Consider the following 13,674-nt stretch of genomic DNA (forward strand, 5'->3'; position numbering starts at 1 on the left):
ATAAATATTTCATTGTTTACGAGAAATATGCAATTTACTATCATATTGGCATGAACCCAAAATACGGCCAATAGTTTAAAAAAAAATATATGAAACATATTTATATCCGCTAACCGAGCCCCTGTTGAGATCGACAAACTCAACAAAAAGCTTTGAATACAAGTACGGATATTTCTTAGAATTGACGGTCGTCCTTTATAAATTACAGTCAGCCTTTACAAATAACGGTCATCCTTCACAAGCTACGGTCATCTTTTTACCAATCACGGTCATCCTTGTTATATGTTACGGTCATCTTGAAAATATTTTGATTATGATTTACGGTCATCTTAACGATTTTTTCAAATCGAATTTCCCATTTCATGCACATTTCTCGGTAGTCATTTGTGATTTCCGAGTGATTCTTTTATAAATTTACGTCTTTTCAATGTATGATTTGTAAACAAAATGATATAGAAACACTTTAACGGACGATACAGAAACTGACCTAATTTTTCATCCGACATCTTGGGATGACCGTGAATGCAGTTACGATCGTCAGCTTTACCCCAGTGAAGTCAGGAGCCTGTAATTCAGTGGTTGTGGTTTGTACATACCTTGGGCGGTAAGTTTTCTCGTTTATATTGTTTCACATTTGTAATTTCGGGGCCTTTTATAGCTGACTATACGTAATGGGATTTTCTCATTGTTGAAGTCCGTGCGTGTGATACGTCATTTACGGCGTAAAATAATCAAAGAATACGTAAGAAAGTTTTGACATTTGTACCTTGTATTCACTGAAAGCTCCATAGACCATATACATAACTGGTGTGCCAACAGCAATCGATGTGCCCGGTCCAACAGCAACAACTTCTCCAAGTCCCTGGTAATAAAGTAAGATAAACTCAATACGAGAAATTAAAAAAATATGTACTTCTAAAGGCCAGTATGGAACACATTAAAGGTATAACAGTTTGCTTTGTATATACATGTACAACCGTTTAAAGGCTTTTCATCTGATATAGATTGCCCAATATCAAAATAGGGAGATGAGACACATCCATCGAAGATCAAAGGACGTGCCGTAAACACTGAATATGATTAATAGTGTCCTGAACAATATAAACTAGACGCTCACCTTGGTCTATGAAGGATACAGATGGATTCATGACAAAATTGTGTTTGTAGATCTTACTTTACTGAACATTCTTGCTACTTACAATTTTCTCCATCTATAATAAACTTGGCCCTTTAGATACAGAGGAAAATATTTTGTAAAAATTTACAAAAATTTACCAAATTAATGAAAATTGTAAAAAATTGACTATAAAGGGCAATTACTCCTTAAGGGATCAACTGACTATTTTGGTCCTGTTGACCTCTTTGTAGATCTTAAGTTACTTTGCTGAACACTATTGCCGTTTACAGTTTATCTCTATCTATAACAGTATTCAAGATAATAACCAAAAACGGCACAATTTCTTTAAAAATTACCAATTGGGCTGGCAGCAACCCAACAACCATTTGTCCAATTCATCTGAAAATTTAACGGCAGATAGATATTGACTTAATAAACAATTTAACCCATTGTCAGATTTGCTCTAATGCTTTTGTTTGAGAGTTATAAGCCAAAATCTACATTTTACCCCTATGTTATATTTTTAAGCATGGCAGCCATCTTGATAGGGTTGGCTGGGTCACCGCACTAATTTTATAAACTCGATACCCTTATAACGATTGTGGCTATGTTTGGTTAAATTTGACCCAGTAGTTTCAGAGAAGATTTTTGTAAAAGATTACAAAAATTTACGAAAAAGTGGTAAAAAATTACTATAAAGGGCAATAACTCCTTAAGGGGTCAACTGACCATTTTGGTCCTGTTGACTTCTTTGTACATATATCTTACTTTGCTGAACAATATTGATGTTTACAGTTTATCTCCATCTATAATAATATTCAAGATAATAACCAAAAACGGCAAAATTTCCTTAAAATTTCCAATTCAGGGGCAGCAACCCAACAACCGGTTGTAGGATTCTTCTGAAAATTTCAGGGCAGATAGATCTTGACTTGATAAACAATTTTATCCCTGTCAGATTTGCTCTAAATGCTTTGGTTTCATCGTTATAGGCAAAATCTACATTTTACCCCTATGTTCTATTTTTAGCCATGGCGGCCATCTTGGTTGGTTGGCCGGGTCATCGGACACAAATTTTAAACTAGATACTCCAATGATGATTGTGGCCAAGTTTGGTTAAATTTGGCCAAGTAGTTCCAGAGGAGAAGATTTTTGTAAAAGTTAACGACGACGACGACGACGACGGGCGACGGACGCCAAGTGATGAGAAAAGCTCACTTGGCCCTTTGGGCCAGGTGAGTTAAAAAGATGATATACGATTGCTAATTAGATAACTATACACTGTAGATCAATCTGAGGACAGTATATATAATATCTTATATGTTCTTGGAGTAGTAGGAAACGAGAGTGGCCTCCACAATTGAGAGTGTGGATAATGTGGATTTGTCTAATCCCCTCTAATCTTCTTAATCCAGCTTATGGTACGATTTAAAGCACTCTAATCTGCTCAAACCAGCTTATGATGCAACTTTAAGCACATTATTATGCAATCACTCGGATTAAGATCATCCTTATCGTTTAATCTAGATTATTGATCCTCAATGTTTTGTTCCCCCTTTTAATCCTGATTAGAGTAAACAATTGCTAATTATAATCTATTTGTTTTCGGATTAGAGAAACAACTCTTAATTGATATCCTAGATTAACACATGACATGGGTAAAATCTCTTTGTTCTTACTGTGCTATAATCTGGATAATGCACAGCAAAGGTGTGCATTAACTACCTCAGATATACTGCACAGTTCAAATCTATTTTTACCTTTAGGGGCGATTCCTTGATTTTGACAGGGGCGTTTTCTATCAAATTAAAAAAAATATCACCGAGTGTAGCGAGACTAAACCCCAGTTGACGACTTTAAGGCAAAACACGATACTTTGTCCAATCCTAGGGTTAACGACATGTTCGTCCCCATCCCCGAGTCCGCCATCTGCCTTAAATTTACGAAAAAATTGAACTTTGTACAAACATCGTAAACGTTTCAAAATAGGAAAAAAGACAGGTTTTTTTTTCCATCTCAGCTTAAAATGTTTTACTATATTTTGCGAACAACATAAATCTTAAATCAGTGTTTTAAAGTCAGAAAGATAGTTAAAACATTTTTTGGTAATTTCCGCCAAAAAAGAAATGTATCTAAGAATATCCGAATAAAAGAAATCTTATTTGGATTAGTTTTAAACTTAATGGAATTTATAACGACTTTTTGAATATCTATTCCCCATATTTTTGGATCGAATTTAAAGGGGGTCATATTTAATTTTGTTTTAAAACAGGAAGATTAGCTGGAGATCAATCAGACTTCATTTAGATGGACGTGTCTTAAACATTATTACAGTAGGTAACAAAGAAACTAATGGGGAGGGGGGAGTAAAAGATTATTTTTTGTTCACAGTTATTCAACATTTAAAGTTTAGGTAGTATAACATCTTCCTCGGTTTATCTTTCTCTATTAAAGCATATCATTGATGGAAAGAAATTCAAAAGCAATTAATCCAAGCTCAAAAACCCTTTCAGTTATGATTTTTTTTTCATACAACGATTTGAAGTACTCAATTTGTCAAAGTCTCAATCGTCACTTATTAAATAAAAAATGGGAATAGATTCAACAGAAACATTGAAAAAAAGTCTACCATTTAATCGCAATTTTACAATAAGTCTAAACCCCCAAAAAAGTTATCAATTTAAAACTTACCAATGAAGTCGTATTTCCCCCTTTCTTTACCCTACAATAAACTTTCCTAGGTTCCGTGGATTGCGGAATATCGTCCACATCTAAAACGTTCACTTAAATTAATGACGTCATGTGTTAAAACAGTTATTGGCCAATCAAATCGGTATATATATAATTTAATCTGCACGAGCTCAGGGTGACCCTTTAACCCGAACTCCTACGTCGTTCGGGTTAATAAGGGTCACCTGAGCTGTGCAGATTAAATTCTATATACCGACTTGCTTGGTCAATAACTATAACTTAGAGGAATAATCTTTTAATAATTGACCAATTGTTTGCAGATAATTATAATCCATTTGTTTTCGGACTTAATTAGCGGATCCTTTGTTTGAATAAAGGGAATTAATTGTAACGGAAGGAGACAGACTATTTTTTTTACAGGAAATACTCTACACCACAGATTGCAAGAAAGAAGAACTAATAACGAACCGCTAACTTTATTTTCTTACAAACTAGTCGAGATAAGGATAGTTAAAATGAAAAAAGTTTTTCTTTCTTTTCTTTGTAAATTCTTGATATTATTTGCTTTCCTTTCTCGATTAGTTTGTTTAAAAATAAAACACCTCGTTGTCTCATCTATATATAGTTTCTTTAAACACAAATAATAACACATTTCATTTGTTAAACATTTATTTAAAATATTCTAGATTGTATTTGTTTTTAGTTAAAACATTTAAATTGCAACCATTTTTTTCTCTTCTTTTTTATTGTGAATATATTGTTTATGTCTCGTTGCACATACATTTTCTTTTGGGTTTCCAAATTAGTTTCTGTCTTTTTTGTCTTTTTGTTCCGTTTGATGTATTCATTGTCACTATCTTCACTGTATTCATCTGTTTCTTCTTTCTCCTTATTTTCTTCTTCTGTCTTCTTTTCTTTATAAGGGGTAGACTCGAATCGGTCTTTCTTTGTTCGACATTTCTAAACAAACAATTTGGAATGTTAGTAGACTTCAGAAATTGAAAGAATTGATGTATACCAGCTGTTAGTTTTCTACGACCAATTGGAACTGTTGAATCACGTATCAAGTCAACGATATGAGTGTTTGAAATAACTTTTCCGTCAATGCAAACTTAACCTTGTTTGTCCCACTTAATAGATGGTTGTTTTTGCAAGTAAAGCAAAAGTCGCAAGGCTTTGTCTTTATATCTAGATGGTATAGTGATATTGATTAACGATTGTAAATCATCATGTAGCGATTTCTGGTTATAAGACAGATTGTGTTGGTGATCGTCTCGAGATGGAATGTCATTCAACACCACTTCCGCTTTCGGTTGATTTTCGTTTTGTTTTTGTAAGACAGCCTCGAATTTATGTTTAGGAATAAGAATCATTTCCTTCGTCATTTTAAGTGAGCAAGCACAATCTTTACTACTATAGGAATGAGATTTGAACGCTACTTTAAAAGAAGTCTTTTTCGATGTAAACGCTGGGTGTCCTCGGCAGTGATTAAATTTTTACGAATAACAGTTTTGTACTCCAACAGTTTCTTTTTATATAGCGGAGATAGTGTAACACCTCCATGTAAAATGCTGTATATACATTCTAGTAGGATATTAAATTGTTCGTTATTCATCGTTTTTATCATTGCTAGTCTTTGCTGATCCTCAGCTGAAGCCAATAAGGAAAGAAAATTAACGTGTCTCATCACTTGCTTACTCATAGCTTTTTAAGTATTATTTCGGAAGAAAAACCACACAGTTCTCTCCAATGAATATATTTGTTCTAAGTAAATAAAGTTGGTCTGTGTGAGCGCTCACATCAATCGTCAAATATCCGTACTTATTTTTTGTCGCGAGTTCGTAAGCCGACATGAAATTTTTCACCTGACCTGGTAAAATTTGTTTAGCAAGTACGGTTAACTGGTGTTGATCACGATGATTTTTCAGACAAATAATGTAAGATGCATGCATTCAGGGAAATGGTGCGCATGAATTTACCCGGAGAATGATATAAATTCTGAGTAAGCATTAAAAGACTTATGTTTTGATGATGAGATTTTACCGTGAATAAATTTAAAACTTCCACATCGTTCACTGCTGCGAGCAAATCGTCTAAAACCAGAAGCATATGTTCCCTTTTTTCTGACCATGCATCCACTTGATCACTGCTTGGTAAACCTTCATGAAAAGTTATATTGTTTATTTCTTTTTCAATACTTGCGAATAATTCTTGATAAACAGAATAGCAATATACAATTTTTAGAGGAGGGGTTGAAAACACACCTCCAGCTTGTTTAATTATGCGAAAAGTTAACATAGTTTTTCCACTTTATGTCGGTCCCACAATTAAAATAGAACATGGTGCTTGGAAAGGTAAAAGGGTACAATCTCCACTTGACGTTGTCTGAGTTTTTTCAGTTTTTATTTCCCCACAAATGATTGAAATAAAGTTTAAGTTCGAGTTTTTATATGTTTGATACATAAGTAGTTTTTGTTGGGTTTTTTTTCCATGTTTTTTCCATGTGTTTAGCTTCTATTTTATATTTTGGTATGGTTCTTTTTTTTACGTGTTTAGCTTCGGTTTTCCTTTTTGACGTGTTTAGCTTCGGTTCTCAACCAACAATGCAAAAACTGTCGAAAATCAATTGACCATAGAATAATAAAAACCAATATTGTAAAACCAAATCGTGAAAGAAAAGTCTCAGTTCTAGCAACAAATTTTAAAAAGAAAACAAGTTATGAAATATTTATTGAACGCACAAAATTTCAAACACGAATACAAGAATATAAATAATATATAAAATTACAAACAATGTACAATATACTAGTATATGAAAAAAAAAGAAAAAAATGTCCTATTAAGTGTTCACGTGATTTGATTCTTTTTTTTTTCCATTAAACGGTAAACACTGTCTTTTATTGGTTGACTACGTAGTCTGTCCAATACAATCACGTTAAGTAGAATTGCACACAAATTCTGAAGACCTGTTCAGTTTTTTTACGTCTTGTCTGAATTTAATCAACACATCTAAAAGTAAAAACGAACGACATGCTGTTTCAAAATGTCTTTCCAAGTGCTCCTGCTCTCCATTCATCAAACATTCGTGGTTATGTTGACTGGGGTGTTCAACTTGGCAACCAGAACACGTTTCTTTCGTTTTCTTTGTAATCAATTCCTGTAACACCTCGGCAAAAGAATAGATCAAGACTGTAGTTAGAAGCTTTTTCTCCATGCTCGACATGACGATTGTTCTCAAAACAAATGAAGTTTAGTGATCTTCAGTAAAAGAATGTAGAAACACTATACTCTCTTTCAAATTAAACAATTTTAACCACACGTCTCTGTTGATTTTGATTTTTTTACCATTTACAACGATATGAATGAATGTCTTTTGTTGTAGTCGTCTTCCTGTTTTATTAATGATTACTTTAGTTCCGTCGTCAATGGTAAACACAGCTTCTCTCTTCAATAAATTTGTGTCGAGCTGTTCGTAATCATATTTGGTTGCTTCTGTCACCATATCAATTTGACACTGAGTCATGGTGACTGTGGTGTTTTTATATACGGTGATTTAAATACAGGTATAATTGAGCATGCGTTGACGTAACATTATTATCCATATATGATTGAGGATGCGTTGACGTAATAATATTCATGCGTAGAGTTATACCATATTCGTGCATGCATAGCCATTTTTTTTAATTAAACTTTTCGGATGGATGGATTTGGTAAAATATACCCAGTACACCCACTCAATAAACTTATCCATAATTCAGTGTTTCCATTTTGCATTGTGATATTAACAAGTGATGCTATTACAATTGTTATTACAATAATTATTTGACAGAAATACACGATTTCTGCTTTGTGTATATTTTCTCCCATGAAGCGCCAAGTCGTTTGTGTGCTCTCCGTATTACTTCTTGTCTCATCCATGTTTTTAAGTATAATAAAGAAACCACGTCGCTTATCACTCATACCTTTAAATACGTTTTCAAAAAATTAAAAAAAAAAGCTTTTTTCTCTTTCAATTATTGATACGTAAAGAACACATGGGAAAGAAGATCCTTCTTCCACTGTTCAATTTCCTTCTTTTCCACACACAAATGATATAGTTTAATCAATGTTTGTTTTTTTAACTTACAAATATATATATACATTCAAGGCCTTGAGGCAAGCCTCACTAAAATTTCGACACTGATTTTTTTTTTATACATACTATATATCAATATAATAGTCATTTGTTGTTCTGTCTCAACCTTAATTTCTATATAACTTGTCATCATTCCTTTTAAACTATTCTTCCTGGATATAACTCGGCATCTCAACGGGTGATGTTTCTCGATAACATTAACCTAGTAATGATAATCATCATGGATCTCTAGTTAAAAACAGGCTCTTGCAGAAAAGGAAAAGCGACACTGAAGGTAAAGAAGGAATAATTCTAGTAAACTAGTTTTTTTGTGAACAGAGTCTGAGTATTGTATATATTAACTTCATTAGAACAATCCAAAAACGATAAGTAGACTGACAAATCAAGTACTGGTATTTGGAAGGGGGCAGTTCTGTCTGCGTATTCATTTCTCCGTTTAACCAACTTTTGACAAATCAAGTCATCGCAAGGGGACAGTCCTGTCTGCGTATTGATTTCACGAACTTTAATCTTTCTCTTTACAGATAAATAAAATATAAATAATATGAAACATGCATGGATTAGTTTCTATCCATGTTTCTTTAACCTTAAAAATTGAAAGAATATCCCATATTCCAATTTGATATTATTGAGAAATGGTAGAAACTTTAACACAGGATTTTGTCTTTACTTATACGGAATTTCGTTTCTTTATATTCGGGGTTTCGGAATCGGACACCCCATCCCCTAACCCCTAGATTTATAGATTCTGGAACTAAAATACCACCAACTATTTCCAGAAATAATTTGAAATTATGGACCTGCATGTAAACGTCAAAAACTCCATTCCAATTCCCCTGTACCCATATCATATATACTCTATAGATAGAATCATATGCATTTATCTTATCGCATTCTATCCCTATTTTGTCTACTCTTTGTCAGCATAAAAGCGAGTTTAATATTTTGTAACTGCAACTTTATGATGGTGCTTACAGGAAAGCTGAATTCCCTTTTGCAAACAAAACTGTTACTACCGATGCTGCTTCCAAATTGCTGATGGAAAAGGAATTGGAAGAAGACATTTATCATTGTGTTGATGATAATGTGCTTCCTTTAGAAACACAGACTGCCCTGAAACGACTGAAAACTTGGAAAAGAGCATGCATGAGTGGCGAGAGATTGTGCGGGCTTGCCATGTTCATCGCGATAAGGATATCAGCAGACCAAATTATGATTCTGAAACGAGTTGACTGAACCGGCCATAGAAAAATTTGGCAAACTCTACTGAATCGATGTTTGTTCTATGTTCTGGCAGCAGACTCAAATCAGTGATATTTGGATGATTATCTTACATATAAATTTAAATAAAGTTGTTAAAAATTTGGTGTTAGTAAAAGTCTTAAAATATAAAAAAAAATATATATAAAAAGTGTCCAAATTCAAAACATTATCAAACTCTCTAAAAATGCCTAGAATGCAGGATTTTGCACCATTCATTTCATACCCTCCAAAAAATATTTTCGACTCGCTTCGCTCGGCTCAATTATTTTGCCTCACTAAAATAAGATGCCTAGCTACGGCCTTGACATTCTCCCTTTTCGCTCCTCGAACACGAAAGCGTTATAAATCATCTCTATCTCATTCATTATTTGTATTAAATGGAATTAATGAAAAAAGTCTTAAAAGAGGGACTAAAGATACAAAAATGACATTCAAATTCATAAATTGAAAAAAAATTATCTGACAACATCGAGGATAAAAAGACGAAAAGACGACGTTTGTTAAGCGTACAGAGACGAATATTACATACATATTCATTGGCACATGATTTACTAGAATACAGTTTCGCACCTCACGTGTGTAAAACGTACAGTGACAAATATTACATATAGCACATACATATTCATCTGTATCATTAACGTTTGTTAAAAGTACAGTGACAAATATTGCATATTGAACATACATATTCATTGGTAAATGAGTAACTAGTATGAACTAAAAAAAACCGTATTATTAAAAAACACCCAATAATTTTAATCAATTCAAACAACAACAAGCATACCAACAAATTATAGACTCTTTTATTTTTAATAAATTGGGTGGTCTTTAAATGGACCTTACACAATTGTGTAAATCTTTTCTTCATTTTTAAGCGGTGTGTAAATATTACTGCGTTAAAATCACGACTGTAAAAAAAACAAAAACAAATATTCTATAAATTATTCGTGGTCTTCATAGAAGAATTAAACATTTGTGCTATGTTACCCAATACATATTCTCAACTTGTTATAGTTTAGAAGAAGAAAATAAATACAAGCATTAAAAAAACTCTCCAACTCTAACCAGTGGTTCTTTTGTTAAATAATAGTAACAAGTGTTTATTGGTGATACATGTACTCTAGTGGAATAAAGACAATGAGACGTAAACATACATGCATAGTGATCAAAGGTATACACTTATTTATCATGGTAAAATCAGGACAACAAATAGAATTTTATTGGACATTTTCACTGGTTTTAAAATTTCATTTTTATGTATGTTTCTCAAGAGTTTGTTTGGTTATAAGTTCAGTATAACATGTATAACACGATGGATGAAGAAGTGAACAATCTTTTGACACCAATTTATTACAATATAGAAAATCCGAGTTCTTTTTCCTCAGCTATATAGAAAACTTTATCACATTGTTAATGCGGATGGGAAAAAAATTGGTTACCACAAAATAAAGAGATGGTTAAATGAACAAGACAATTATTCCTTACAAAAAACTCCCAGGCGTTCTTTTAGGAGATTACGTGTGTATACAACAGGAATTGGTAACTTAATGGACGTCGACCTAATGCAAGTAAGTAATTTATCACAATGTAACTCTGGATATAATTTTATACTAGTTGCCATCGATTGCTTTAGTCGACGTCTTTGGATGCAACCATCAAAGAGTAAAAAAGGTGTTGACATAGCCAAAGCTTTGGAAAAAATTCTGCAAACAGCAAAGGTAGACAAGATCCGCTCGGACGTTGATGGATATTTCAAGTCAAAGGTTGTTCAAAAACTTATCAAAGAAAGGGGAGTGCGACATTTTGTAACTAAGAACGAGATAAGAGCAAACTATGCAGAGCGTGTGATACAAACCATAAAAATAAATTTTATCGTTACTTTACTAAAAAGAGAACGTATTGGTACATTGACAATTCGCAAAAATTTGTAAAGAACTACAATGCAACACCACACAGGTCCCTAAACTATATTGCACCAAACGACGTTACACCGGAAAACGAAGCGGATGTATGGGTTCAACAATACTTGAATAAAAAAAAATATCTCATGATAAGACGAGTCGAGCAAATACCAAAAACCCAAAACAACTTAAAACTGAAGCAGGTTTGAAGAGAAAAAGAAGATTGCAACGGCGGAAGAGTTACAAATTTAAAATCGGTTCTCTTGTTAGAATTGCTTATACGCGACACATCTTTGACAGAAGTTATAGTCAAAAATGGACGGATGAGATATTCAAAGTTGTACCGTGACGGAGATTTAAAAAGCAGAACATCAAGCTTTATAAATTGAGTTCTTTTTATAACGATGAGGTGATTTCAGGTGAACTTCAGGCTGTTGATAAATCAGATGGATCACTCTGGGTTGTAGAGAAAGTTCTTTAAAAGCGTAAAAGGCGAGGAAAGACCGAGTTTTTATGTAAGTTTCAAGGTTGGCCTGATAAATATAACCAATACATTCCCGAGGAAGACATTCAAACATTATGACAAACGATGATATTGAGGAGGATCACATTATTTTCTTATTCAATGATCAATCAAATAAGTATTATCCTGAAAATATACCTTCAAATTTCAAGGTTCACCTAAGTGACACTTTGTATTTAGAAGGAAAGTGGGAAATAGCTGTTTTGGATTTTTATTCCAAGGAGAAAATTTCAACTGTTAAAAAAAACCCACGAACTATACATTTTTTGTGACGCGTGTATGGGTGTAAGTCTGTTTCAAAATGAGTTTTCACTTTTACGACGTGTATTTCCTACACCAAACAATACATGGAATTACGTTTGTTCTAACCTTATTTTCGTACCTGTGAAAAAAACTGAAATCCGCGACATAGAAATACATATTTTCGACGAAAGCGGAGAACAAGCGTCATTTTTAAATCAATGTTTGTCCTGTACACTACATATTAGAAACAGAAAGGGGAAGTGTAAACGATGAATGCAGACAAAATGTACATTCCAAGGATGGAGAAGTGGTCGAAATATTATTAAAATGTTGTGCAGGGGAACAACAAAACGTATATAACGCACATTAAAAATACCGGACGTAATGGGTCTTTTATGATACCTATTGAAAATCAAAAATCGCCGTCAACCTCGTCGAAATCTAATGAAAAGTACAATATTCATCTAGTTAGTCCAAGTGCGCAAATGGTCGAAATGGCTAAAGAGTCTTTAGAAGATTAGGGTTTGCATATAAAAGAAAAAAACGTAAACGAAAGACCAGTGATAAGGCAATCAGCAGTGGAGTTGGTGTATGCAAAAAGAAAAGAGAACCAAAACGAGACGGTTTTTTTTTCAGAGTACATGAATTAAAAATGGCTATTCCTTCACAATTAGAAGTTTTCGAGAAACCTCCATACCAGTTAGGAGTTGAGTCAATTTCGTATGAAGAATGTCGCCCTACATCACAAGTAACAGCCTACAACCCAATATAATTTAATTTGTGTGCACAGAACGGACTAGAATACATCGATCTCAAACGGTCAAAACTGTATGTTAAGTTGCGTGTAAAACATAGCAATGGAGACCATATTGCTATAGATTCAAAGGTGGCACCAGTAAATGGATTTTTCTAGGCACTTTTTTCTCAGGTCGACTGTTACCTAAAAGGTTCACTGGTATCATCCAGTAATACCAACTACTCGTACAAATGCATGATGAAAACGCTACTCGATTATGAACAAGATGCAAAAGCATCACAACTAACGAGTGCGTTGTTTTATAAGGACAGAAGTGGACACATGGACTCTTTTGATACTAACACGGGTCTTTACGAAAGGAAAAAACTGATAGGTAATTCTAAGAGCCTTGATATGGAAGGAATGTTGTTTCACGATCTTTTTGAAATGGATCGTTACTTATTAAATATGGTTGACGTAAAATTGAAACTTTTCAGAAGTAGACCGAGTTTCTGTCTGATTTCAAGTGAAGACGATGCTGACTATGATGTTGTCATTGAAGATATTGTCGTTAAAGTGTGCAAAATTAAGGTCAATTCAGCAATCATTTTTGCTCATTCGGAAGCATTGAAATCAACGAATGCTAAATGTCCCTATACAAAAACAGTAATGAAACATATTACTCTTATGATGGGTAGTACGAATGCAGTGTTGGAGAACGTTTTCCAAGACGTGTAACCAAAACGAATCATCATGGGTCTAACTTCGACAAACGCCGTGAACGGTGATTATCAACTTAATCCGTGGAATTTTCAACATTTTGACTTGCAACAAATAACTTTGTACTGTGATGGAGTTAGTTCCTGTAGATGGAGTTAGTTCCTGTAGATGGAATTCCTTTCAAACTACAATCCAACGAAGACAGGGGTGCAACAAATGTTGCAGCATACGTTAAAATGTTTGAAAACTGTGGAAAGTGGGGCGAAGATGCGGGGAATGAAATAACTAGATCGGACTTCAACAATGGATATGCTTTATTCTGTTTTGATTTACAACCTAATTTTTCAG

The 13,674-nt window shown here is 33.6% G+C and overlaps 1 protein-coding gene across 2 annotated transcripts in view; it reads right to left on the reverse strand.

Annotated features, from left to right (window-relative positions):
- Window positions 1-13,674, reverse strand: part of LOC143044670 (prostaglandin reductase-3-like) — a 51,564-nt gene that overhangs the window by 25,194 nt on the left and 12,696 nt on the right. For both annotated transcript variants that reach the window (XM_076216733.1, XM_076216732.1), the window contains exon 4: window positions 767-862. In XM_076216733.1, coding sequence (XP_076072848.1) covers window positions 767-862 — 96 coding nt within the window. The remainder of the gene's footprint in view (window positions 1-766; window positions 863-13,674) is intronic.

Source organism: Mytilus galloprovincialis, chromosome 9 (assembly GCF_965363235.1).
Source record: "Mytilus galloprovincialis chromosome 9, xbMytGall1.hap1.1, whole genome shotgun sequence".
NCBI lineage: Eukaryota > Metazoa > Mollusca > Bivalvia > Mytilida > Mytilidae > Mytilus > Mytilus galloprovincialis.